Source organism: Pleurodeles waltl, chromosome 5 (assembly GCF_031143425.1).
Source record: "Pleurodeles waltl isolate 20211129_DDA chromosome 5, aPleWal1.hap1.20221129, whole genome shotgun sequence".
NCBI lineage: Eukaryota > Metazoa > Chordata > Amphibia > Caudata > Salamandridae > Pleurodeles > Pleurodeles waltl.
In genome coordinates, this window is record NC_090444.1 from 1,855,953,169 (window position 1) to 1,855,977,704 (window position 24,536).

A 24,536-nucleotide genomic window follows, 5' to 3' on the forward strand; every position below is an offset into this window, starting at 1 on the left:
CTGAAGAAACACCCGTAAAATTGTCACATATGCCCTAGTCACAAGCATGCTGGACTACGGGAACACCCTCTATGACAGGATCAACAGGAAACTCTGTAGAAGGCTGCAGACAATTCAGAAATCAGTGCCAGAATCACTCTCAACCACCCACACCACACCTGAAGGAGCTCCACTGACTCCCCAGTCACAAACGGGCACTATTCAAACTCCTCAGCCACACTTTTAAGGAACTACGTAACACTGGCCCAACACACCTCAACAGTCACGTCTGCTTTCACAAACCTCCAAGACACCTCAGCTCCTATGGACTCCTAATTGCACAATTCCCACGCATTCGGGAAACCAGATCTGGCGGTCGAGCATTCTATATCGCTCCTAAAGCACTCAATGACCATCAGCTACATATAAGAGCCTCCTTCTCATCCCTTGAATTGCACACGAAGCTGAAAACCTGGCTTTTAGTGTAGTCCCACTAGGCCTTTGGATTGGATAAAGTCTACTTGCTCGGAGCCAGGATACCCTTGAATGTGACAGTGCGCCCTACAAATCTACATACCATAACATAACGACATTTTCAACGTTTCCAATGCTTGGAAACTTGTACAAAACATATGAATGTAGAATGCACAGCTAGTTTTTAGCTTATTTTATTTATATGTACTGAAAGGGACTAAATGGCCAACAAAAAGCTAGGCACACAACCTGGCACCATCAGTGTTGGGCACACTGGGTTTCAGCTGCAATGCCGTACATGACACGCCTAACTCGCTGCGTGCAATATGCGGTTGCCCCACGTCTGCTCTTACCTGCAGGGTGGGTGGTCAGGAGGAAGAAGGCAGCTCAGGGGGAGCTCAAGTTAATCGTAAGAAGCATTTCTCTGGTGTCTTCAGCATCCTGTGTACTTGGCGCCATCTTGCTTGTCCTCATTACCCAATCCAAATAGGGAATTCCCCAATAGATTCCTGATCACCTTCCAGCATATAAGCCAGTGAGAACTTGTCAAGAGTGCGTCGCAAATGCACACACTCCTAGTTAGTTGTTTGTGTTTCTGAATAGTTTTCCTTGTGCCTTGCTCCCGGTTGGTTATCTCAGTGTTTCCAGCCCTCCTGGGTTCTTCATAGAGGTTTCTGCATCATTGGCTTTTTCTCCCTCAGAAGTGGTTCCTTTTCTTAGTCAACTGCTAGCGTGGGACACTCCTTGGTGGAAGGGTGGCTTTGAGAAGGGAGAGCCCTTTCTTCAACGTCAAGGTCTCTAGGATGCAAAGCCGACCACCACACCAGGCCATGGACAGTCACTGTCATGGAGCCAGACAAGGCCAATGCCCACACCAATCATTGTTGGTGATGCGTGTACCGGATGCTTGGAAACACCTTAAGAGCCTTTGTATCACATGTCAGGTGCTACAGACAGAACACAGTACAGTATACCACACAGAGGATGCCCCGCACCTGCATGGAGACACAAACCAGATGCTCTCTGTCCAGATGTCCTGATGTGGAAAGGCCATGCCCTGCCAATGCTAGAAATCTGTGTTACGTGGGGTATTATGTGTGCTAAAATCTAACTTGTCACTCTATGATCTGGCAAGTATTATGGATCTACATAGATGCAGTGGGCAAGCGCTATACACACTTACAAGGCACTAGAAACCCACACTAACATACAGGCCTATTTGGTGACATAACTGAAGCATCGCCCCAAATGCAATACCGATCCCCAACACCCATAGGACCCAAGTTATGTTATTTTAAAATAACAAATATATGTTCCTGAACGCTGGATAACACACTCCCCTGCAGTGTGAATCACGTGATGGTCAGATGTAAGGGGGGCAACAGTGTATTGATTTGCTAATGCCCTTTGCACTGTTTGGTTAATCAGCAGGACATTTGGCAATGAGTTGGCAAGAGAAGTCCACTAGTGGATGCCAACTTTCATCTATTCATGTGGTGGGTCGAGGCGAGCCAGTCATGCAGAATCCTTTGCCGCCGTCTCATGGCACTGCGTGGAAGGTGAGAGTCCAGAGGTGGGCACTGTGCCCAGGGCACCTCTGTGGGCTCAGGCGCCTGCACAGCTGGCTTGGGCTGGGGGGGGGGCAGCGCCCACTGCTCACACATGAACTCCCATCACCATGCACCAGTGAGGTCATCAGTGATGTCACTTGAGCTGTGATCAGCAAAGTAATCGATAATATCAACCGTGCTGTAATAAACTGGGTCTTCTGTGGGCTCTGAGCAGCCCAGGCCAGGGCATGAAATTCCGGCTTGTGCAGCAATTTGTAAATTTCAGTATTTTTTATTTTTTGCTGTGGAACCATAACTTTACTTTCCCTGAGTCTATTTAATGCTTATAAGTATGTGTCGATATATGTATCTAGATGTATGACAAGTATTTAAAGGCGCGTTAACAGCAGCCATAAGGCTCACTCCTCCACCAGGCCTGTAGGTCAGAGATGCCATCTAGCATGATCAGTCAGGAGTGAGCTCTGGACCTCACCTGCTCAGGTAGTGCAGGAAGGGACTGCCGGCTTCCCGGTCTCTCTCCAGAGCTCCGAGGAGCTTCTCCAGCAGCGGGGTCTTCTGGGAGGATCTCCCGGGGTCCTGGCACAAAGGCAGCACCTGCAACAGAAGCCAGGGTGGGCATCAGTACCCGAGTATGCCCCTCAGCAGCCAGCAAGAGTACTGGGCGAGATGAGACGCCTCACTACCAGGGGCCGCTGAGAGCTGTCTCTCTGGGGAGTGAGAGGTTTGCTGTTAGCTGAATCTACTGAGCCCTGGAGCATGCTGGGGAGGCAGAGAGGCGGCACTGAAGGGAAGTGAGGTAGAGCAGAGTGGTGTCATAGAAGGGAAGTGAGGTAGTGCAGAGCGGTGTCATAGAAGGGAAGTGAGGTAGTGCAGAGTGATGTCATAGAAGGGAAGTGAGGTAGTGCAGAGTGGTGTCACAGAAGGGAAGTGAGGTAGCGCGGAGTGGTGTCACAGAAGGGAAGTGAGGTAGAGCAGAGTGGTGTCATAGAAGGGAAGTGAGGTAGTGCAGAGCGGTGTCATAGAAGGGAAGTGAGGTAGTGCAGAGTGATGTCATAGAAGGGAAGTGAGGTAGTGCAGACTGGTGTCACAGAAGGGAAGTGAGGTAGCGCGGAGTGGTGTCACAGAAGGGAAGTGAGGTAGCGCGGAGTGGTGTCACAGAAGGGAAGTGAGGTAGCGCGGAGTGGTGTCACAGAAGGGAAGTGAGGTAGTGCAGAGTGGTGTCACAGAAGGGAAGTGAGGTAGTGCAGAGTGGTGTCACAGAAGGGAAGTGAGGTAGTGCAGAGCGGTGTCATGGAAGGGAAGTGAGGTAGTGCGGAGTGGTGTCACAGAAGGGAAGTGAGGTAGTGCAGAGCGGTGTCACGGAAGGGAAGTGAGGTAGCACAGAGTGGTGTCACAGAAGGGAAGTGAGGTAGTGCGGAGTGGTGTCACGGAAGGGAAGTGAGGTAGCGCGGAGTGGTGTCACAGAAGGGAAGTGAGGTAGTGCAGAGCGGTGTCATGGAAGGGAAGTGAGGTAGTGCGGAGTGGTGTCACGGAAGGGAAGTGAGGTAGCGCAGAGTGGTGTCACAGAAGGGAAGTGAGGTAGCGCGGAGTGGCGTCACAGAAGGGAAGTGAGGTAGCGCGGAGTGGCGTCACAGAAGGGAAGTGAGATAGCGCGGAGTGGTGTCACAGAAGGGAAGTGAGGTAGTGCAGAGTGGTGTCACTGAAGGGAAGTGAGGTAGAGCAGAGTGGTGTCATAGAAGGGAAGTGAGGTAGTGCAGAGCGGTGTCATAGAAGGGAAGTGAGGTAGTGCAGAGTGATGTCATAGAAGGGAAGTGAGGTAGTGCAGAGTGGTGTCACAGAAGGGAAGTGAGGTAGCGCGGAGTGGTGTCACAGAAGGGAAGTGAGGTAGAGCAGAGTGGTGTCATAGAAGGGAAGTGAGGTAGTGCAGAGCGGTGTCATGGAAGGGAAGTGAGGTAGCACAGAGTGGTGTCACAGAAGGGAAGTGAGGTAGTGCGGAGTGGTGTCACGGAAGGGAAGTGAGGTAGCGCGGAGTGGTGTCACAGAAGGGAAGTGAGGTAGTGCAGAGCGGTGTCATGGAAGGGAAGTGAGGTAGTGCGGAGTGGTGTCACGGAAGGGAAGTGAGGTAGCGCAGAGTGGTGTCACAGAAGGGAAGTGAGGTAGCGCGGAGTGGCGTCACAGAAGGGAAGTGAGGTAGCGCGGAGTGGCGTCACAGAAGGGAAGTGAGATAGCGCGGAGTGGTGTCACAGAAGGGAAGTGAGGTAGTGCAGAGTGGTGTCACAGAAGGGAAGTGAGGTAGTGCAGAGTGGTGTCACAGAAGGGAAGTGAGGTAGTGCAGAGCGGTGTCATGGAAGGGAAGTGAGGTAGTGCGGAGTGGTGTCATGGAAGGGAAGTGAGGTAGTGCAGAGCGGTGTCATGGAAGGGAAGTGAGGTAGCGCAGAGCGGTGTCATAGAAGGGAAGTGAGGTAGTGCGGAGTGGTGTCATGGAAGGGAAGTGAGGTAGCGCAGAGTGGTGTCACAGAAGGGAAGTGAGGTAGCGCGGAGTGGTGTCACAGAAGGGAAGTGAGGTAGTGCAGAGTGGTGTCACAGAAGGGAAGTGAGATAGCGCGGAGTGGTGTCACAGAAGGGAAGTGAGGTAGTGCAGAGCGGTGTAGCGCAGAGTGGTGTCACAGAAGGGAAGTGAGGTAGTGCAGAGTGGTGTCACAGAAGGGAAGTGAGGTAGCGCGGAGTGGTGTCACAGAAGGGAAGTGAGGTAGTGCAGAGCGGTGTCATAGAAGAGAAGTGAGGTACTGCGGAGCGGTGTCATAGAAGGGAAGTGAGGTAGTGCGGAGCGGTGTCACAGAAGGGAAGTGAGGTAGTGCGGAGTGGTGTCACGGAAGGGAAGTGAGGTAGCGCAGAGTGGTGTCACAGAAGGGAAGTGAGGTAGTACAGAGTGGTGTCACGGAAGGGAAGTGAGGTAGTGCAGAGTGATGTCATAGAAGGGAAGTGAGGTAGTGCACAGCGATGTCACAGAAGGGAAGTGAGGTAGTGCAGAGCAGTGTCATGGAAGGGAAGTGAGGTAGTGCAGAGTGGTGTCATAGAAGGGAAGTGAGGTAGTGCAGAGTGATGTCACAGAAGGGAAGTGAGGTAGTGCAGACTGGTGTCACAGAAGGGAAGTGAGGTAGTGCAGAGCGGTGTCATAGAAGGGAAGTGAGGTAGTGCAGAGTGGTGTCATAGAAGGGAAGTGAGGTAGTGCAGAGCGATGTCATAGAAGGGAAATGAGGTAGTGCAGAGTGGTGTCACAGAAGGGAAGTGAGGTAGTGCGGAGCGGTTTCATAGAAGGGAAGTGAGGTACTGCGGAGCGGTGTCATAGAAGGGAAGTGAGGTAGTGCGGAGCGGTGTCACAGAAGGGAAGTGAGGTAGTGCGGAGCGGTGTCACAGAAGGGAAGTGAGGTAGTGCGGAGCGGTGTCACAGAAGGGAAGTGAGGTAGTGCAGAGTGGTGTCACAGAAGGGAAGTGAGGTACTGCAGAGTGGTGTCATAGAAGGGAAGTGAGGTAGTGCAGAGTGATGTCATAGAAGGGAAGTGAGGTAGTGCAGAGTGATGTCATAGAAGGGAAGTGAGGTAGTGCAGAGTGGTGTCATAGAAGGGAAGTGGGGTAGTGCAGAGTGGTGTCATAGAAGGGAAGTGAGGTAGTGCAGAGTGATGTCATAGAAGGGAAGTGAGTGTAGGAGGCTGGACTGGCTTGTAGTGAGTACCAAGGGGTACTTGCACCTTGCACCAGGCCCAGTTATCCCTTATTAGTGTATAGGGTGTCTAGCAGCTTAGGCTGATAGATAATGGTAGCTTAGCAGAGCAGCTTAGGCTGAACTAGGAGACGTGTGAAGCTACTACAGTACCACTTAGTGTCATATGCACAATATCATAAGAAAACACAATACACAGTTATACTAAAAATAAAGGTACTTTATTTTTATGACAATATGCCAAAGTATCTTAGAGTGTACCCTCAGTGAGAGGATAGGAAATATACACAAGATATATATACACAATAGCAAAAATATGCAGTATAGTCTTAGAAAACAGTGCAAACAATGTATAGTTACAATAGGATGTAATGGGGAAACATAGGGATAGGGGCAACACAAACCATATACTCCAAAAGTGGAATGCGAACCACGAATGGACCCCAAACCTATGTGACCTTGTAGAGGGTCGCTGGGACTATTAGAAAATAGTGAGAGTTAGAAAAATAACCCTCCCCAAGACCCTGAAAAGTGAGTGCAAAGTGCACTAAAGTTCCCCTAAGGACAAAGTAGTCGTGTTAGAGGAATAATGCAGGAAAGACACAAACCAGCATTGCAACAACTGTGGATTTCCAATCTAGGGTACCTGTGGAAGAAGGGGACCAAGTCCAAAAGTCACAAGCAAGTCGGAGATGGGCAGATGACCAGGAAATGCCAGCTGCGGGTGCAAAGAAGCTTCGACTGGACAGAAGAAGCTGAGGTTTCTGCAGGAACGAAAAGGGCTAGAGACTTCCCCTTTGGTGGACGGATCCCCCTCGCGTTGGAGAGTCGTGCAGAAGTGTTTTCCCGCCGAAAGAATGCCAACAAGCCTTGCTAGCCGCAAATCATGCGTTTGGCGTTTTTGGACACTGCTGGGGCCCAGGAGGGACTAGGAGGTCGCAAATTGGACCTGAAGAGAGAGGAAACGTCGAGCATGACAAAGAGCCCTCACAGAAGCAGGTAGCACCCAGAGAAGTGCCAGAAACAGGCACTATGAGGATGCGTGAAACGGTGCTCGCCGAAGTTGCACAAAGGAGTCCCACGTCGCCGGAGACCAACTTAGAAAGTCGTGCAATGCAGGTTAGAGTGCCGTGGACCCAGGCTTGGCTGTGCACAAAGGATTTCCGCCGGAAGGGCACAGGGGCCGGAGTAGCTGCAAAGTCGCGGTTCCCAGCAATGCAGCCCAGCGAGGTGAGGCAAGGACTTACCTCCACCAAACTTGGGCTGAAGAGTCACTGGACTGTGGGGGTCACTTGGACAGAGTCGCTGGATTCGAGGGACCTCGCTCGTCGTGCTGAGAGGAGACCCAAGGGACCGGTGATGCAGCTTTTTGGTGCCTGCGGTTGCAGGGGGAAGATTCCGTCGACCCACGGGAGATTTCTTCGGAGCTTCTGGTGCAGAGAGGAGGCAGGCTACCCCCACAGCATGCACAAGCAGGAAAACAGTCGAGAAGGCGGCAGGATCAGCGTTACAGAGTTGCAGTAGTCGTCTTTGCTACTATGTTGCAGGTTTGCAGGCTTCCAGCGCGGTCAGCGGTCGTTTCCTTATCAGAAGGTGAAGAGAGAGATGCAGAGGAACTCGGATGAGCTCTTGCATTCGTTATCTAAAGTTTCCCCAGAGACAGAGACCCTAAATAGCCAGAAAAGAGGGTTTGGCTACCTAGGAGAGAGGAAAGGCTACTAACACCTGAAGGAGCCTATCAGCAGGAGTCTCTGACGTCACCTGGTGGCACTGGCCACTCAGAGCAGTCCAGTGTGCCAGCAGCACCTCTGTTTCCAAGATGGCAGAGGTCTGGAGCACACTGGAGGAGCTCTGGACACCTCCCAGGGGAGGTGCAGGTCAGGGGAGTGGTCACTCCCCTTTCCTTTGTCCAGTTTCGCGCCAGAGCAGGGGCTAAGGGGTCCCTGAACCGGTGTAGACTGGCTTATGCAGAATTGGGCACATCTGTGCCCAACAAAGCATTTCCAGAGGCTGGGGGAGGCTACTCCTCCCCTGCCTTCACACCATTTTCCAAAGGGAGAGGGTGTCACACCCTCTCTCAGAGGAAGTTCTTTGTTCTGCCATCCTGGGCCAGGCCTGGCTGGACCCCAGGAGGGCAGCTGCCTGTCTGAGGGGTTGGCAGCAGCAGCAGCTGCAGTGAAACCCCAGGAAGGGCAGTCTGGCAGTACCAGGGTCTGTGCTACAGACCACTGGGGTCATGGAATTGTACCAACAATGCCAGGATGGCATAGAGGGGGCAATTCCATGATCATAGACATGTTACATGGCCATATTCGGAGTTACCATGGTGAAGCTACATATAGGTAGTGACCTATATGTAGTGCACGCGTGTAATGGTGTCCCCGCACTCACAAAGTTCAGGGAATTGGCTCTGAACAATGTGGAGGCACCTTGGCTAGTGCCAGGGTGCCCTCACACTAAGTAACTTTGCACCTAACCTTTACCAGGTAAAGGTTAGACATATAGGTGACTTATAAGTTACTTAAGTGCAGTGTAAAATGGCTGTGAAATAACGTGGACGTTATTTCACTCAGGCTGCAGTGGCAGGCCTGTGTAAGAATTGTCAGAGCTCCCTATGGGTGGCAAAAGAAATGCTGCAGCCCATAGGGATCTCCTGGAACCCCAATACCCTGGGTACCTTAGTACCATATACTAGGGAATTATAAGGGTGTTCCAGTAAGCCAATGTGAATTGGTAAAATTGGTCACTAGCCTGTTAGTGACAATTTTAAAAGTAATGAGAGAGCATAACCACTGAGGTTCTGGTTAGCAGAGCCTCAGTGAGACAGTTAGGCACCACACAGGGAACACATACATGCACACCTATGAGCACTGGGGCCCTGTGTGACAGGGTCCCAGTGACACATACATATAGGCCACAAACCTATGAGCACTGGGGTCCTGACCAGCAGGATCCCAGTGACACATAACAAACATACTGAAAACATAGTGTTTTCACTATGAGCACTGAGGCCTGGCTATCAGGATCCCAGTGAGACAGTGAAAACAGTGACAAACACCCTGACATACACTCACAAACAGGCCAAAAGTGGGGGTAACAAGGCTAGAAAGAGGCTACCTTCTCACACAACCCCCCCCAAACGAAGGACAATAAGGCTAACCTTGGCCAGTTGAGACTTTATTGTCTAAGTGGTGATAAGTAGAGAGTAGCTCTGCAATAGACTGGTTACTCCCTTTATCATCCACTATATGGTTACTTCCCTGTGGGGATGTAAACCACCCTGTTTGAAGTTTTTTAGCTAAGCAACAATGTGAAGATGTATTTTCAGAGTTTCTATCAGTAAGTTTTAGTTTAGAGCAGTGGGAATTGTCCACTGAACCTATTTGTAGTGATGGAAATGCCAGACAGGGATGCTGTCTCAGAAAAGCCATAGCTGGGCAAAAACGTTGTCCATCTGGCTGGAAGAGAGAACAGGGATGCTGTTTCTCTTGAGTTGGAGCAGGGCAGGGATGCTGTCCTATGAGCTCCACACTAGGGCAGGGATGCTGTCCTAAGTGTTGTGAGGTAGTGCAGGGTTTCTGCACTAAAGTTTCTCTGGGAGGGTTGGAGGGATGCTCCATGTTAACTAAAATGGTGCTGTTTTTCTCACCAATGTTAGTTATCCCACAGAGAGGTACTTCCACCTCAGGGAGTACAGCTTTGCCAGCTGATGATTCCCTTGGAACAGGTGCCACCCCAGGAGAGGTTTCTCCCACCACAGGAATAGTATCCTGAATGGTAGGGTGGTTAGGGGATACTGTGATACCCTTTTTACCTGTTGATGGAGAGGGATCCTGAGTTTTCAGGCCTTCTCTCCTTTGCTTTTTCATTTCACTTGAAATGAGAGGGAACAATTCCTCAGGGATGCCCAGCATGGCTGCATGGGCATAAAACTCTACATCAGCCCAACCTGAGGTCTCTAGGTCATTACCTAAGAGACAATCTACAGGTAAGCTAGGTGATACCACCACCTGCTTAGGGCCAGTAACTCCACCCCAACTAAACTGAATTATAGCTAAGGGAAGAAACTTAGTGGAGTTATGGACATCAATAATCTTATACTGTTGTCCAATGATGTGTTGTTCAGGAGGCACTAGGTTTTCAGTCACCAAAGTGAAACTGGCACCTGTGTCCCTGTAGGCCAAGGCCTCAACACCATTTATTGAAACTGTCTGCCTGTACTTATCCATTGTAAGGGGACAAGCAGCCAGTGTGGCAAGGCCAGTGCCACTAGGTGTGACAGAAACTGTCTTGGGACTGATTACATCAGTTTCCACTATGGACCCATAAGTGAACCCAACTACACCCTTTGCTTGACTGTTGCCAGCAGTCCCACCACTAGTACCACTACTGCTAGGGGCACTAGAGCTTGATGTATTAGTGGTGGTTGGCTCAGGGGGTTTACCTGGACAGGACTTATCCCCTGGCCTATGGCCTCTATTTTTACACACAAAGCACCAAGGCTTTTTAATGTGTGCAGGTTGGGAAGAAGAGGAAGAATTTGTTTTATCCCCACCCTCTGAAGAGTGTTTAAGATTTGAAGTGGGATCTTTGGTTTTACCCTTATCCCCATGCTTATCTTGAGATTTTTCACCATCTTTCTTCTTATTGCCATCTTTGTCACCCCCTGTATGAACTTTTCTGTTCACCCTTGTTCTGACCCATTTGTCTGCCTTCTTTCCCAATTCTTGGGGAGAGGTCAGATCAGAGTCTACCAGGTACTGGTGCAACAAATCAGACACACAATTATTAAGTATATGCTCTCTCAGGATTGTGTTATACAGGCTTTCATAATCAGTAACTTTACTGCCATGTAACCACCCCTCCAAGGCCTTCACTGAATGGTCAATGAAATCAACCCAGTCTTGTGAAGACTCCTTTTTGGTCTCTCTGAACTTTATCCTGTACTGTTCAGTGGTTAAGCCATAACCATCCAGGAGTGCATTCTTAAGAACTTGGAAATTATTAGCATCATTTTCTTTCACAGTAAGGAGCCTATCCCTACCTTTTCCACTAAATGATAGCCATAGGATAGCAGCCCACTGCCTTTGAGGGACATCCTGTACAACACAGGCCCTCTCAAGTGCAGCAAACCACTTGTTAATGTCATCCCCCTCCTTATAAGGGGGAACTATCTTGTGCAGATTCCTGGAATCATGCTCTTTTGCAGGATGACTATGGGGAATACTGCTGCTGCCACCATGGGTATCTAAACCCAACTTCTGTCTTTCCTTCTCTAATTCAAAAGACTGTCTATCCAAATCCAGCTGTTGCTTTTTAAGCTTCAGTCTGGTTTGTTCCACCCTCAACTTATTGAGTTCCCTCTCTAACATTCTGTCATCAGGGTTGGTGGGAGGGACATTTCTAGAAACAGAGCTATGATGGGAATGAACAGAAGGAGACCTGTCCCTTACAGAAGCCAACTTAACAGCTTGGTTTACAGAAACATTACTACCAGTATGGTGAGAATAAATGCTTTTGCTATGATGTGAGACAACACTATTTCTATGGTGTGGCTCATCATCATTACCATCTATGCTAGATTGTCTAGTAATGGGCAGGCTAGGAAGTTTCTTTCCTGATTCTTTTCCTGGGGGAGTCCCTGAATCTGATTGGGAACTATTAGGTACTTTTTCAACAGATGGGGCACCTATGGCCTTATCCTGTTCTCTAAGCATGTTAATTAATAGTTCTAAGGCAGGATTCTTCCCTACACTCAAACCTCTCTCTATACAGAGACTCCTTGCTCTTTTCCAGCTAAGGTTGTCATATGCAAGTTTGGACAGATCAACACTTTGGCCTGTGCCAGACATTTTTTAGAGAGAGTTAAAGTGATAGAGAAAGAGACAAAAGTTTTCAGAACTTTTTGGAAAGACAGAAAAAAAACTTTTTAAACTTTTAAGAACTTTTTTGAAAGTTTAGAAGTACTTTTCAGCACTTAGAAAAGAGTGAAAAGAGGAAATGCAAAACTTTTTGGCTATGTGTATATACACTGACCTTGTTTTTATATATTTCTCTTATGAAAAGTACAATGACAAGAGTGGTAAGTAGTCTCAAGCACTTATCCCACTGCTGCACAACCAATGTAGGAGGCTGGACTGGCTTGTAGTGAGTACCAAGGGGTACTTGCACCTTGCACCAGGCCCAGTTATCCCTTATTAGTGTATAGGGTGTCTAGCAGCTTAGGCTGATAGATAATGGTAGCTTAGCAGAGCAGCTTAGGCTGAACTAGGAGACGTGTGAAGCTACTACAGTACCACTTAGTGTCATATGCACAATATCATAAGAAAACACAATACACAGTTATACTAAAAATAAAGGTACTTTATTTTTATGACAATATGCCAAAGTATCTTAGAGTGTACCCTCAGTGAGAGGATAGGAAATATACACAAGATATATATACACAATAGCAAAAATATGCAGTATAGTCTTAGAAAACAGTGCAAACAATGTATAGTTACAATAGGATGCAATGGGGAAACATAGGGATAGGGGCAACACAAACCATATACTCCAAAAGTGGAATGCGAACCACGAATGGACCCCAAACCTATGTGACCTTGTAGAGGGTCGCTGGGACTATTAGAAAGTAGTGAGAGTTAGAAAAATAACCCTCCCCAAGACCCTGAAAAGTGAGTGCAAAGTGCACTAAAGTTCCCCTAAGGACAAAGTAGTTGTGTTAGAGGAATAATGCAGGAAAGACACAAACCAGCAATGCAACAACTGTGGATTTCCAATCTAGGGTATCTGTGGAACAAGGGGACCAAGTCCAAAAGTCACAAGCAAGTCGGAAATGGGCAGATGCCCAGGAAATGCCAGCTGCGGGTGCAAAGAAGCTTCGACTGGACAGAAGAAGCTGAGGTTTCTGCAGGAACGAAAAGGGCTAGAGACTTCCCCTTTGGTGGAGGGATCCCCCTCGCTTTGGAGAGTCGTGCAGAAGTGTTTTCCCGCCGAAAGAACGCCAACAAGCCATGCTAGCCGCAAATCGTGCGTTTGGCGTTTTTGGACGCTGCTGGGGCCCAGGAGGGACCAGGAGGTCGCAAATTGGACCTGAAGAGAGAGGAAACGTCGAGCATGACAAAGAGCCCTCACTGAAGCAGGTAGCATCCGGAGAAGTGCCAGAAACAGGCACTACGAGGATGCGTGAAACGGTGCTCGCCGAAGTTGCACAAAGGAGTCCCACGTCGCCGGAGACCAACTTAGAAAGTCGTGCAATGCAGGTTAGAGTACCGTGGACCCAGGCTTGGCTGTGCACAAAGGATTTCCGCCGGAAGTGCACAGGGGCCGGAGTAGCTGCAAAGTCGCGGTTCCCAGCAATGCAGCCCAGCGAGGTGAGGCAAGGACTTACCTCCACCAAACTTGGGCTGAAGAGTCACTGGACTGTGGGGGTCACTTGGACAGAGTCGCTGGATTCGAAGGACCTCGCTCGTCGTGCTGAGAGGAGACCCAAGGGACCGGTGATGCAGCTTTTTGGTGCCTGCGGTTGCAGGGGGAAGATTCCGTCGACCCACAGGAGATTTCTTCGGAGCTTCTGGTGCAGAGAGGAGGCAGGCTACCCCCACAGCATGCACAAGCAGGAAAACAGTCGAGAAGGCGGCAGGATCAGCGTTACAGAGTTGCAGTAGTCGTCTTTGCTACTATGTTGCAGGTTTGCAGGCTTCCAGCGCGGTCAGCGGTCGTTTCCTTATCAGAAGGTGAAGAGAGAGATGCAGAGGAACTCGGATGAGCTCTTGCATTCGTTATCTAAAGTTTCCCCAGAGACAGAGACCCTAAATAGCCAGAAAAGAGGGTTTGGCTACCTAGGAGAGAGGAAAGGCTACTAACACCTGAAGGAGCCTATCAGCAGGAGTCTCTGACGTCACCTGGTGGCACTGGCCACTCAGAGCAGTCCAGTGTGCCAGCAGCACCTCTGTTTCCAAGATGGCAGAGGTCTGGAGCACACTGGAGGAGCTCTGGACACCTCCCAGGGGAGGTGCAGGTCAGGGGAGTGGTCACTCCCCTTTCCTTTGTCCAGTTTCGCGCCAGAGCAGGGGCTAAGGGGTCCCTGAACCGGTGTAGACTGGCTTATGCAGAATTGGGCACATCTGTGCCCAACAAAGCATTTCCAGAGGCTGGGGGAGGCTACTCCTCCCCTGCCTTCACACCATTTTCCAAAGGGAGAGGGTGTCACACCCTCTCTCAGAGGAAGTTCTTTGTTCTGCCATCCTGGGCCAGGCCTGGCTGGACCCCAGGAGGGCAGCTGCCTGTCTGAGGGGTTGGCAGCAGCAGCAGCTGCAGTGAAACCCCAGGAAGGGCAGTCTGGCAGTACCAGGGTCTGTGCTACAGACCACTGGGGTCATGGAATTGTACCAACAATGCCAGGATGGCATAGAGGGGGAAATTCCATTATCATAGACATGTTACATGGCCATATTCGGAGTTACCATGGTGAAGCTACATATAGGTAGTGACCTATATGTAGTGCACGCGTGTAATGGTGTCCCCGCACTCACAAAGTTCAGGGAATTGGCTCTGAACAATGTGGGGGCACCTTGGCTAGTGCCAGGGTGCCCTCACACTAAGTAACTTTGCACCTAACCTTTACCAGGTAAAGGTTAGACATATAGGTGACTTATAAGTTACTTAAGTGCAGTGTAAAATGGCTGTGAAATAACGTGGACGTTATTTCACTCAGGCTGCAGTGGCAGGCCTGTGTAAGAATTGTCAGAGCTCCCTATGGGTGGCAAAAGAAATGCTGCAGCCCATAGGGATCTCCTGGAACCCCAATACCCTGGGTACCTTAGTACCATATACTAGGGAATTATAAGGGTGTTCCAGTAAGCCAATGTGAATTGGTAAAATTGGTCACTAGCCTGTTAGTGACAATTTGAAAGTAATGAGAGAGCATAACCACTGAGGTTCTGGTTAGCAGAGCCTCAGTGAGACAGTTAGGCACCACACAGGGAACACATACATGCACACCTAGGAGCACTGGGGCCCTGTGTGACAGGGTCCCAGTGACACATACATATAGGCCACAAACCTATGAGCACTGGGGTCCTGACCAGCAGGATCCCAGTGACACATAACAAACATACTGAAAACATAGTGTTTTCACTATGAGCACTGAGGCCTGGCTATCAGGATCCCAGTGAGACAGTGAAAACAGTGACAAACACCCTGACATACACTCACAAACAGGCCAAAAGTGGGGGTAACAAGGCTAGAAAGAGGCTACCTTCTCACAGTGAGGTAGTGCAGAGTGATGTCATAGAAGGGAAGTGGGGTAGTGCAGAACGGTGTCATAGAAGGGAAGTGAGGCAGTGCATTGTGGTGTAAAAGAAGGGAAGTGAGGTAGTGCAGAGTGGTGTCATAGAAGGGAAGTGAGGTAGTGCAGAGTGATGTCATAGAAGGGAAATGAGGTAGTGCAGAGTGATGTCATAGAAGGGAAGTGAGGTAGTGCAGAGTGGTGTCACAGAAGGGAAGTGAGGTAGTGCAGAGTGGTGCCATAGAAGGGAAGTGAGGTAGTGCAGAGTGGTGTCACAGAAGGGAAGTGGGGTAGTGCAGAGTGGTGTCATAGAAGGGAAGTGGGGTAGTGCAGAGTGGTGTCATAGAAGGGAAGTGAGGTAGTGCAGAGTGATGTCATAGAAGGGAAGTGAGGTAGTGCAGAGTGGTGTCATAGAAGGGAAGTGGGGAAGTGCAGAACGGTGTCATAGAAGGGAAGTGAGGCAGTGCATTGTGGTGTAAAAGAAGGGAAGTGAGGTAGTGCAGAGTGGTGTTATAGAAGGGAAGTGAGGTAGTGCAGAGTGATGTCATAGAAGGGAAGTGAGGTAGTGCAGAGTGATGTCATAGAAGGGAAGTGAGGTAGTGCAGAGTGGTGTCACAGAGGGGAAGTGAGGTAGTGCAGAGTGGTGCCATAGAAGGGAAGTGAGGTAGTGCAGAGTGGTGTTACAGAAAGGAAGTGGGGTAGTGCAGAGTGGTGTCATAGAAGGGAAGTGGGGTAGTGCAGAACGGTGTCATAGAAGGGAAGTGAGGTAGTGCATTGTGGTGTAAAAGAAGGGAAGTGAGGTAGTGCAGAGTGGTGTCATAGAAGGGAAGTGAGGTAGTGCAGAGTGATGTCATAGAAGGGAAATTAGGTAGTGCAGAGTGATGTCATAGAAGGGAAGTGAGGTAGTGCAGAGTGGTGTCACAGAGGGGAAGTGAGGTATTGCAGAGTGGTGTCATAGAAGGGAAGTGGGGTTGTGCAGAGTGATGTCATAGAAGGGAAGTGGGGTAGTGCAGAACGGTGTCATAGAAGGGAAGTGAGGTAGTGCATTGTGGTGTAAAAGAAGGGAAGTGAGGTAGTGCAGAGTGGTGTCATGGAAGGGAAGTGAGGTAGTGCAGAGTGATGTCATAGAAGGGAAGTGAGGTAGTGCAGAGTGGTGTCACAGAAGGGAAGTGAGGTAGTGCAGAGTGGTGTCATAGAAGGGAAGTGGGGTAGTGCAGAACGGTGTCATAGAAGGGAAGTGAGGTAGTGCATTGTGGTGTCATAGAAGGGAAGTGAGGTAGTGCATTGTGGTGTAAAAGAAGGGAAGTGAGGTAGTGCAGAGCGGTGTCATAGAAGGGAAGTGAGGTAGTGCAGAGTGATGTCATAGAAGGGAAATGAGGTAGTGCAGAGTGATGTCATAGAAGGGAAGTGAGGTAGTGCAGAGTGGTGTCACAGAGGGGAAGTGAGGTAGTGCAGAGTGGTGTCATAGAAGGGAAGTGGGGTAGTGCAGAGTGATTTCATAGAAGGGAAGTGAGGTAGTGCAGAGTGGTGTCATAGAAGGGAAGTGGGGTAGTGCAGAACGGTGTCATAGAAGGGAAGTGGGGTAGTGCAGAGTGGTGTCATAGAAGGGAAGTGGGGTAGTGCAGAACGGTGTCATAGAAGGGAAGTGAGGTAGTGCATTGTGGTGTAAAAGAAGGGAAGTGAGGTAGTGCAGAGTGGTGTCATAGAAGGGAAGTGAGGTAGTGCAGAGTGATGTCATAGAAGGGACGTGGGGTAGTGCAGAGTGGTGTCATAGAAGGGAAGTGAGGTAGTGCAGAGTGATGTCATAGAAGGGAAGGGGGTAGTGGAGAGTGGTGTCATAGAAGGGAAGTGGGGTAGTGCAGAGTGGTGTCATAGAAGGGAAGTGAGGTAGTGCAGAGTGATGTCATATAAGGGAAGGGGGGTAGTGCAGATTGATGTCATAGAAGGGAAGGGGGTAGTGGAGAGTGGTGTCACAGAAGGGAAGTGAGGTAGTGCAGAGTAATGTCATGGAAGGGAAGTGAGGTAGTGCAGAGCGGTGTCATAGAAGGGAAGTGGGGTAGTGCAGAGTGGTGTTATAGAAGGGAAGTGAGGTAGTGCAGAGTGATGTCATATAAGGGAAGGGGGGTAGTGCAGATTGATGTCATAGAAGGGAAGGGGGTAGTGGAGAGTGGTGTCACAGAAGAGAAGTGAGGTAGTGCAGAGTAATGTCATGGAAGGGAAGTGAGGTAGTGCAGAGTGGTGTCATAGAAGGGAAGTGAGGTAGTGCAGAGTGATGTCATAGAAGGGAAGTGAGGTAGTGCTGAGTGGCTCCATTGACAGTATCGGAGTTGAATGTTGTGCAGGAAGGTAATGCTGGTTTTCTGACAGGCTCCTTCTTTGGAGGTTGTGCTGTGAGGTCTGTTTTATGCCTTCAGGGGCCTTCGTGGTGGAAGTGGGGTGCTGGCACAGGGGACTCAGGGAGCTCTGTACCCAGGAATAGTGAAGCAAATCCGCCTTTTCACAAAGCAGAAGGCTGGCATCCTTAGTAAATACATAATGAATACAAGAAACAGGGTTATTTTGGTAATAAATTGAAGGCAAGGAGTAACTTTAAGAAACAGGCCCAAGTCTTGAATGAATCACAAAGGAACTCCATCCTGCTCAGTGATTCATTCATGAAAAAAGGAGGGAACAAAAACATGTTACTCAGTTAATACTTCAGGTTAGTACTGCTCGGGGGGAGGCTGGGAGGGGTCCCTCTGTGGGATCAGACCCACATCTCTAAACAGATGTGCCACACCAAGAGGTTTTATAACCAGGACCCACCCTTATGCCCAGATGGTACCCAGGGGAACAGGTATCAGCAATGACCCATGCTGCGTGGGGCTTCTCTCTGCTCGGGCATCATACGTGAGTCTTTACCCTTTGTCAATAAAAGAAAACACGAAAACCTTCCTAATATGTATGGAGGATGTGCTACGGCTTCCTTCTAGGCGCTTGAGCGTTACAAGTGAGACACAATAAACATGAAGGTACTCACGTCGCCGGCATGTTTGCGTTCCTTGGTGTGGCTCGTCCGTCCATCACTGGCGACGGGGAGGGATGTGAGGACCGGAGGCCGGAAGTGCGCCTTGAAACCAGCCTGTGCCTCCGGACAGGGCCTTGAGCCGAGACCATCTCTGCAGCAGGGTGAGGGACAGAGAGAAATATCATTAAATGAGGGGAGTGGGGGATCCCCCGGCCATGGGTGACATACCTGATTAACATTCAGGGGCATCTATATGAGACGGTTGCGTCACGTTTGCACCACGCAATGAGATACATGCGTGACGCAAAGCTTTAAATCAGATTTTTTAATCACGCAAACCCACATTACAAGGCATGGAGTGGGTACACAACTTTAGAGGAACGCAATGCAGCACAAATATCTGTGTTTCCTTACTCTGCCCTGGGAAGGCATTGCATGGGTGTTCCTACCCAATTCCCATGGTTTGTGACGCATTCCCATATTTACAAGAACTTGTAAACCTGGGGATACGACAAAATCTTACACCTTCCCAGAGCAGGAGTAAGGAGAAGAAATATCTAAATTTCTCCTCGGTTTTGCTTTTTTCCTCTATGTGTGCTGCATTCTGCAGCACACAGAGATATACAGAGGAATATGCCTCCCAGGATTGTTTTTGTGCAGGAATGTGCCCCTTCCTTCACAAGAACAGTCCTGCCTGCAATGCAGACACTCTTGCACCATGGTGCAAGGGTGACTGCGTTGGCACTCGGCAGCCCAAAGGACACCAACGCAGAGGAAAAGGACAGGAATGCTCCAAATTGTGGTAGATAGGGGGCATTCCTGCCCTTTCCCTGTGACGCAGGGTGGCACACCAAGGTAACTTGCTGCGATAAATATAGCCCTCAGCATCCAGGCCGGGAAGGTACCCCAATTGCAGGTATTTCCTGAAGCCATCACAATACAGGTGACGTTCGAGAGGGGTAAGGTGGCAGCACGTTCATCTCTAAGTACACGAAGATGAAGTGAGGGGGAAGGGTGTGGATCTGAAAGTTTTGGCGCTTTATTTTAGATGTGGGACTACCTAGCGTCACTTTGTACATAATACGGCGACCACCATGCATGGTTCATCCAAGGCTGATGGAGGTCTCTGCTGACTACCTGGGCTAGTGTGTCACCAGGAGATATCTGAGTGTCTCCAGGACCCACCACAGGGGCACCCTCCAGACCTTTCCGACGGATTAACCAACCCAGACTTTCCAACATGACCAAGTGTTTGTGGAGGGTCATTTATTACTCTTGTGTTTCCCTGGGGTCCTTAAAGAGAGGGACAGGTAACTTACATGAGATACACCTGGACTTCCTCCTACTTAAAATGCACCCCTGGAGGCAGCCCTGCATGCTGCAGTCCCGCCCCTAGGCGCTGCATTCAGGGGTGGTAATGTTGTACCAAGCCTAACAGGGTCATCTTAAGGATTTTGGGGGGCCCGGCCAAATGTATTTGGGGGCCCCCTTTCGGAACAGTTTTGAATTTATGATCCAGTTTCAGCTCTTTCATGCCCTCTTTGCCCAGGAGACTGACACTGCACAATCTTCAAAACTCTAAGGGGCAGATTTATGAAAAGTGGTGTTGCACCTAGTGCAGTGGCTCTTTTCTTGCGCCCCTTAACAGCCCCCTAACGCCACCATGTGTGTGCCATATTTAATATACGGTGCACCATGGTGGTAGTTAGGGAACTACCGGCAGAATTTTTGACGTTCGTTCAGCGCTTTGCAGGATTAGCGTAAAGATTTTTTACACTAATCCTGCCAAGCACCGAACTAGCGTCAAAAACTCTGATGCTAATTCCCTAACTACCGCCATAGTGCGCCGTATATTAAATACGGCACACACATGGTGGTGTTAGGGGGGCGCTAAGGGGTGCAAGAGAAGTAGCACTGCACTAGGTGCAGTGCCACTTTTCATAAATATGCCCCTCAGATTGATGGGAGTACTAAGAGGGAAAACACAATATTTTGTAAAATAACCAATATTTGTGAGGACTTTCAAAACAGAGAGGGAGACAACGTGTGTGCATTTTTGTCTGTCTCTATGCAAAAATTCCTGGTGATATCCAACAGACATCTCACCAAACCAGAGTCAAAGCATCTGTACCCAACTATGTATCAGAAAATACATTTATTAGGGGGGTGTAACACCACAAACACCCCCCCGAAGCTGCGCCCCTGAGTGGTGCCACAGACATTCATTATTTTGCTAAGGCTCACTGCTCCCACTCTGTGCCCTAGTGTAGGCCAGCACAGACCAGGCAGCTGCAGACACAGGGCCTGATTTAGATGTTGGCAGACGGGTTACTCTGTCACAACGGTGACGGATATACTGTCCACCAAAGTCTAAATCCCAATGACGGATATCCCATCTGCCAAAATCTAAATTTCATAGGATATAATGGGATTGAGATTTGGCGGATGAGATATCTGTCACTGTTGTGGCGGAGTAACCCACCCATCAACATCTAAATCAGGCCCAGAGTGAGGGAGTGACCGGACCAGAACAACCTACCTAGGATGGCCGCCCCGGTGCCGGTGGATCAGGAACCTGGGGACCCAGTAGGAACGCAGGCGCCTCAGTGCGCCGTACTGGGGTCGGCTGAAGGCCCGGAAAGTCAGTCCCAGGTCTGCCTGCACATTCCGGATCTGCACCTAGAGTTGGGAACAGGAGAATGGAGACAGCAAGGACAGGGATGTCACAGATCACAAGTTGTGTCCAAGAGAGTGGTGGCGCCAGGCATCCTCAACCATCGCCGGGGTCCCTCTTTGGATGCTGCCAATCACTGGACCCTCATTGCCCCTGAGGGCGATGTGACCCCTACCCCTCCTGATACCTCGGGCTTTGCCAAGGTCCATGCCATGCTCCACCATGGGCAAGCTACCTGCCCACAGGTGGGCAGGACTGACGTGCTTCAGCAGAGCTGACAGTGGGCCCCAGTGCTGGAATGGCAGGGAAACTGCAGTGTCAGGGGATAGGCTCAGGAACAGAAGTGAGGGGCATTGGCAGAGCTGTGCATTGCTGTCAGTACTGTCATTGTTGTAGATGGTACACGTCAGGGTTGAGGTGCATTTGCAGAGCTGTGTGCTGCTGTCAGCACTGTAATTGTCTGTGGTGCTGCCACTCAGGGTTGAGATGCATTGTCAGAGCTGCGTGCTGCTGTCAGTACTGTAATTACAGAGGTTGGTGCAACTCAGGGTTGAGGTGCATTGGCAGAGCTGTGTGCTGCTGTCAGTACTGTAATTGTCTGTGGTGGTGCAGCTCAGGTTTGGAGTGCATTGGCAGAGCTGTGTGCTGCTGTCAGTACTGTCATTGTCTGTGGTGGTGCAGCTCAGGGTTGGAGTGCATTGGCAGAGCTGTGTGCTGCTGTCAGTACTGTAATTGTCTGTGGTGGTGCAGCTCAGGTTTGGAGTGCATTGGCAGACCTGGGTGCTGCTGTCAGTACTGTAATTGCAGAGGATGGTGCAGCTCAGGGTTGAGGTGCATTGGCAGAGCTGTGTGCTGCTGTCAGTACTGTAATTGTATGTGGTGGTGCAGCTCAGGTTTGGAGTGCATTGGCAGAGCTGTGTGCTGCTGTCAGTACTGTAATTGTCTGTGGTGGTGCAGCTCAGGGTTGGAGTGCATTGGCAGAGCTGTGTGCTGCTGTCAGTACTGTAATTGTCTGTGGTGGTGCAGCTCAGGTTTGGAGTGCATTGGCAGAGCTGGGTGCTGCTGTCAGTACTGTAATTGCAGAGGATGGTGCAGCTCAGGGTTGGGGTGCATTGGCAGAGCTGTGTGTAGGCTCAGGATGCACTGAGTGTCACTCACCTGAGTCTCGGCTGTGAGGTGGCGCTTGTGTTTGTCCAGGATGCACCTTCAAAGAGAACACGACAAACAGAACTGGTGTTAATCTCAGGACCCCCAAAAGTGCCAACAACAATAACCCCATGCTTTTAAGAGAGTGGTATTGGGGTGCTGACCTGTTAGTGCTGGGTTTGTACAGTACTGCACTTTGGTTCCTGGATAAGGGGGACTCCTGGCAGCTGGAAGATGCATAAAGTGCCTAGAGTGGTCTGTGGTATGCCTCCTCACACTAGTGAATGAATCAATAACGTGAGGGGCCTGGTATCCCTCGGAGAGCCTGGGTATCACAAGGCCATATGGTGACTCTCAAGGGCCAGTCACTTGTATCTAATTTAGAATGAGGTGAAAAAATCCCCTTTAAAGCTAGATTCCGCCTCCTGCCTCTTACTTCCAGCCCCTACACACACTTCCTGTCCCCTCCTCCTTTCCCACTTTTCAGACTCTTTTCTCTTGGACAGTGTTTTCTGATAGACACTTAGGGGCATATTTACAACAAAGTGGAGCAGGTCAGTACTGCAAGTCTTCTTGCTGCGTTGCCCAAAGTGAAACGGCAGGAGTGCACCGTATGTATGAAACACGGTGCGTTCCTGTCCTTTCCCCCTGCACTGATACCCTTTGGGCAGCCAAGCGCCAATGCGGGCACCCTTCCACCATGGTGCTAGGGTGTCTGCGTTGCATGCAGGATTGTTTTTGTGCAGGGAGGGGCACCTTCCTTATTTATATTTTGGTGGTCAGGATATCCATCACCGTTGGGATCGAGTAACTCAAATATAAATATAAATCAGGCCCTAAGTCCAGGTACCCAAAAATGAGTGTGACTGCCCACCACCTGCACAAGTTAAGCACTTCATGTGATAATTATGTTGGTTTTACATTGATCATAAGAGGTTATAATTATTTTTTACACTAAATATATTATTAAATTATTCCAGGCAATCAACGTTTCAATCCTAATCAACATTACATATGGTGGATCTTCTTCAGGACAGATTATTGAGAAAAACACCCATAAATCTGATTTGAGGAAACGTCAATGATGCAATCACTCTATTCACCAATCCTACGACTAAGAAGTCTTCTACATATTTTAGACAAACTCCTCGGACCTGCAGTCTCTAGTGTTTGGATTTCTCACAGGATCCTAATGCCAGTAGCAGGTGATATCCAGTCAGCACTACTGGTAAAGCATATAATCTGACATGTACCAATCTTCAGACAATGCTTGTTAGAAATGGGGTTTCTGGTTGGCTAGATTATGCACCTCAGCCAGGCAGAACCCACCCACTCTAGTCAGGGCAAGGGAATTACACATCCAAGATAACCCCTGCTCACCCCCTTGGTAGCTTGGCATGAGCAGTCAGGCCTATCCCAGAGGCAATGTGTAAAGCGTTTGCACAACACACACAACACACGTGACACACTATCCTCACCACAAAGTAAACACAACACCAAGTTATCCAGAAATAAACTGTATTGTACACAACATAATTATTAGACCGAACACAACATCTCAGTAATACCCTGCTACTCAAGCAGTTGTCAGAACGTTTCACAATAGTTACTTTGCAGAAACCAGTAGTCGTCACACATAACACACAGGTTACTTATTATTCTGCAACATAAGCAGTAGTCAGGAATCACATCACTAAGGAAATGCACTTGTCATAGAAATATCATAAATGCCCATACCAGGAACATTATATAACATATGGCAAGTCATAAGAACACATGCAAAAAAAACAGTTGATGGACGGAATGTAGGACAAATCAAACATTCACCCCCAGTCACAGATCTGGGTTTAATCCATCAGTTTTTTTGCTCACCATGCTGTTCCAGTTTGGACCCAGCTATATGCAAATCATTCTTGACCCTGTTCTCCATGGGAACAGTCCAGCCCGAACTGCCAGGCCAAGTCCTCCCTGGACCAGAAACAAGCATCCTAGGACCGGTTTCGGGGTATCACCCCTCTTCAGCCAGGTTAGCCTGAATCTGGTGACATAGTGAGCACGGGACCCACGTCTGGGCATACCCTTCCCACTTGGGGCGACAAATGCAAAAAGAACAGTTGATGGACGGAATGTAGACCAAATCAAACATTCACCCCCAGTCACAGATCTGGGTTTAATCCATCAGTTTTTATGCTCACCATGCCATTCCAGTTATAAGTCATAAGAACACATCAGCATAGAATGCCCGTAAAAGGAACATTAGCAGATATATGGCACATCATCAAAAGGAAAACCAGATTAGCATAATAATCCACAATGTCCATACCAGGAACATTTGAAATATGTAGGGTCCCTAAAAAGTACCTGTTTTCGATGATGTAAAGGCACCTCTAGTGCCACGAATTAGCTGGGGGGCCCCCAGCGCTCCACTGCTCCAATGGGGACCGTTTGGTGATTTTATGGGGAGGGGGCAGCACGCACCCCCTCCATTTTTATATTGGCCCCTCCTGGGGCCTGCGATCTCTGGCAGCCCCCCTGGGCCGCAACTGGCCCTCCAGGGGGGGGGGCGGGCAAAGCCAGGACAACAATATTTGGCCAAACAACGGGAGACCTGGCGGTGCGGGAGGCCTCCGGCGAGGCTTCTGCCTCGCCCGCAGTCTCCAGAATTACAATTATGG

General features: G+C 49.5%; 1 protein-coding gene across 1 annotated transcript in view; it reads right to left on the reverse strand.

Annotated features, from left to right (window-relative positions):
• The window catches only part of LOC138296879 (regulator of G-protein signaling 22-like), a 396,955-nt gene that overhangs the window by 128,988 nt on the left and 243,431 nt on the right, over positions 1-24,536 (reverse strand). The window contains exons 9-12 of the mRNA XM_069236373.1: positions 21,874-21,919; positions 20,581-20,720; positions 18,054-18,192; positions 2,497-2,618 (exon numbers count right to left, since the gene is read on the reverse strand). Of these exons, the coding sequence (XP_069092474.1) occupies positions 2,497-2,618; positions 18,054-18,192; positions 20,581-20,720; positions 21,874-21,919 (447 nt within the window). The remainder of the gene's footprint in view (positions 1-2,496; positions 2,619-18,053; positions 18,193-20,580; positions 20,721-21,873; positions 21,920-24,536) is intronic.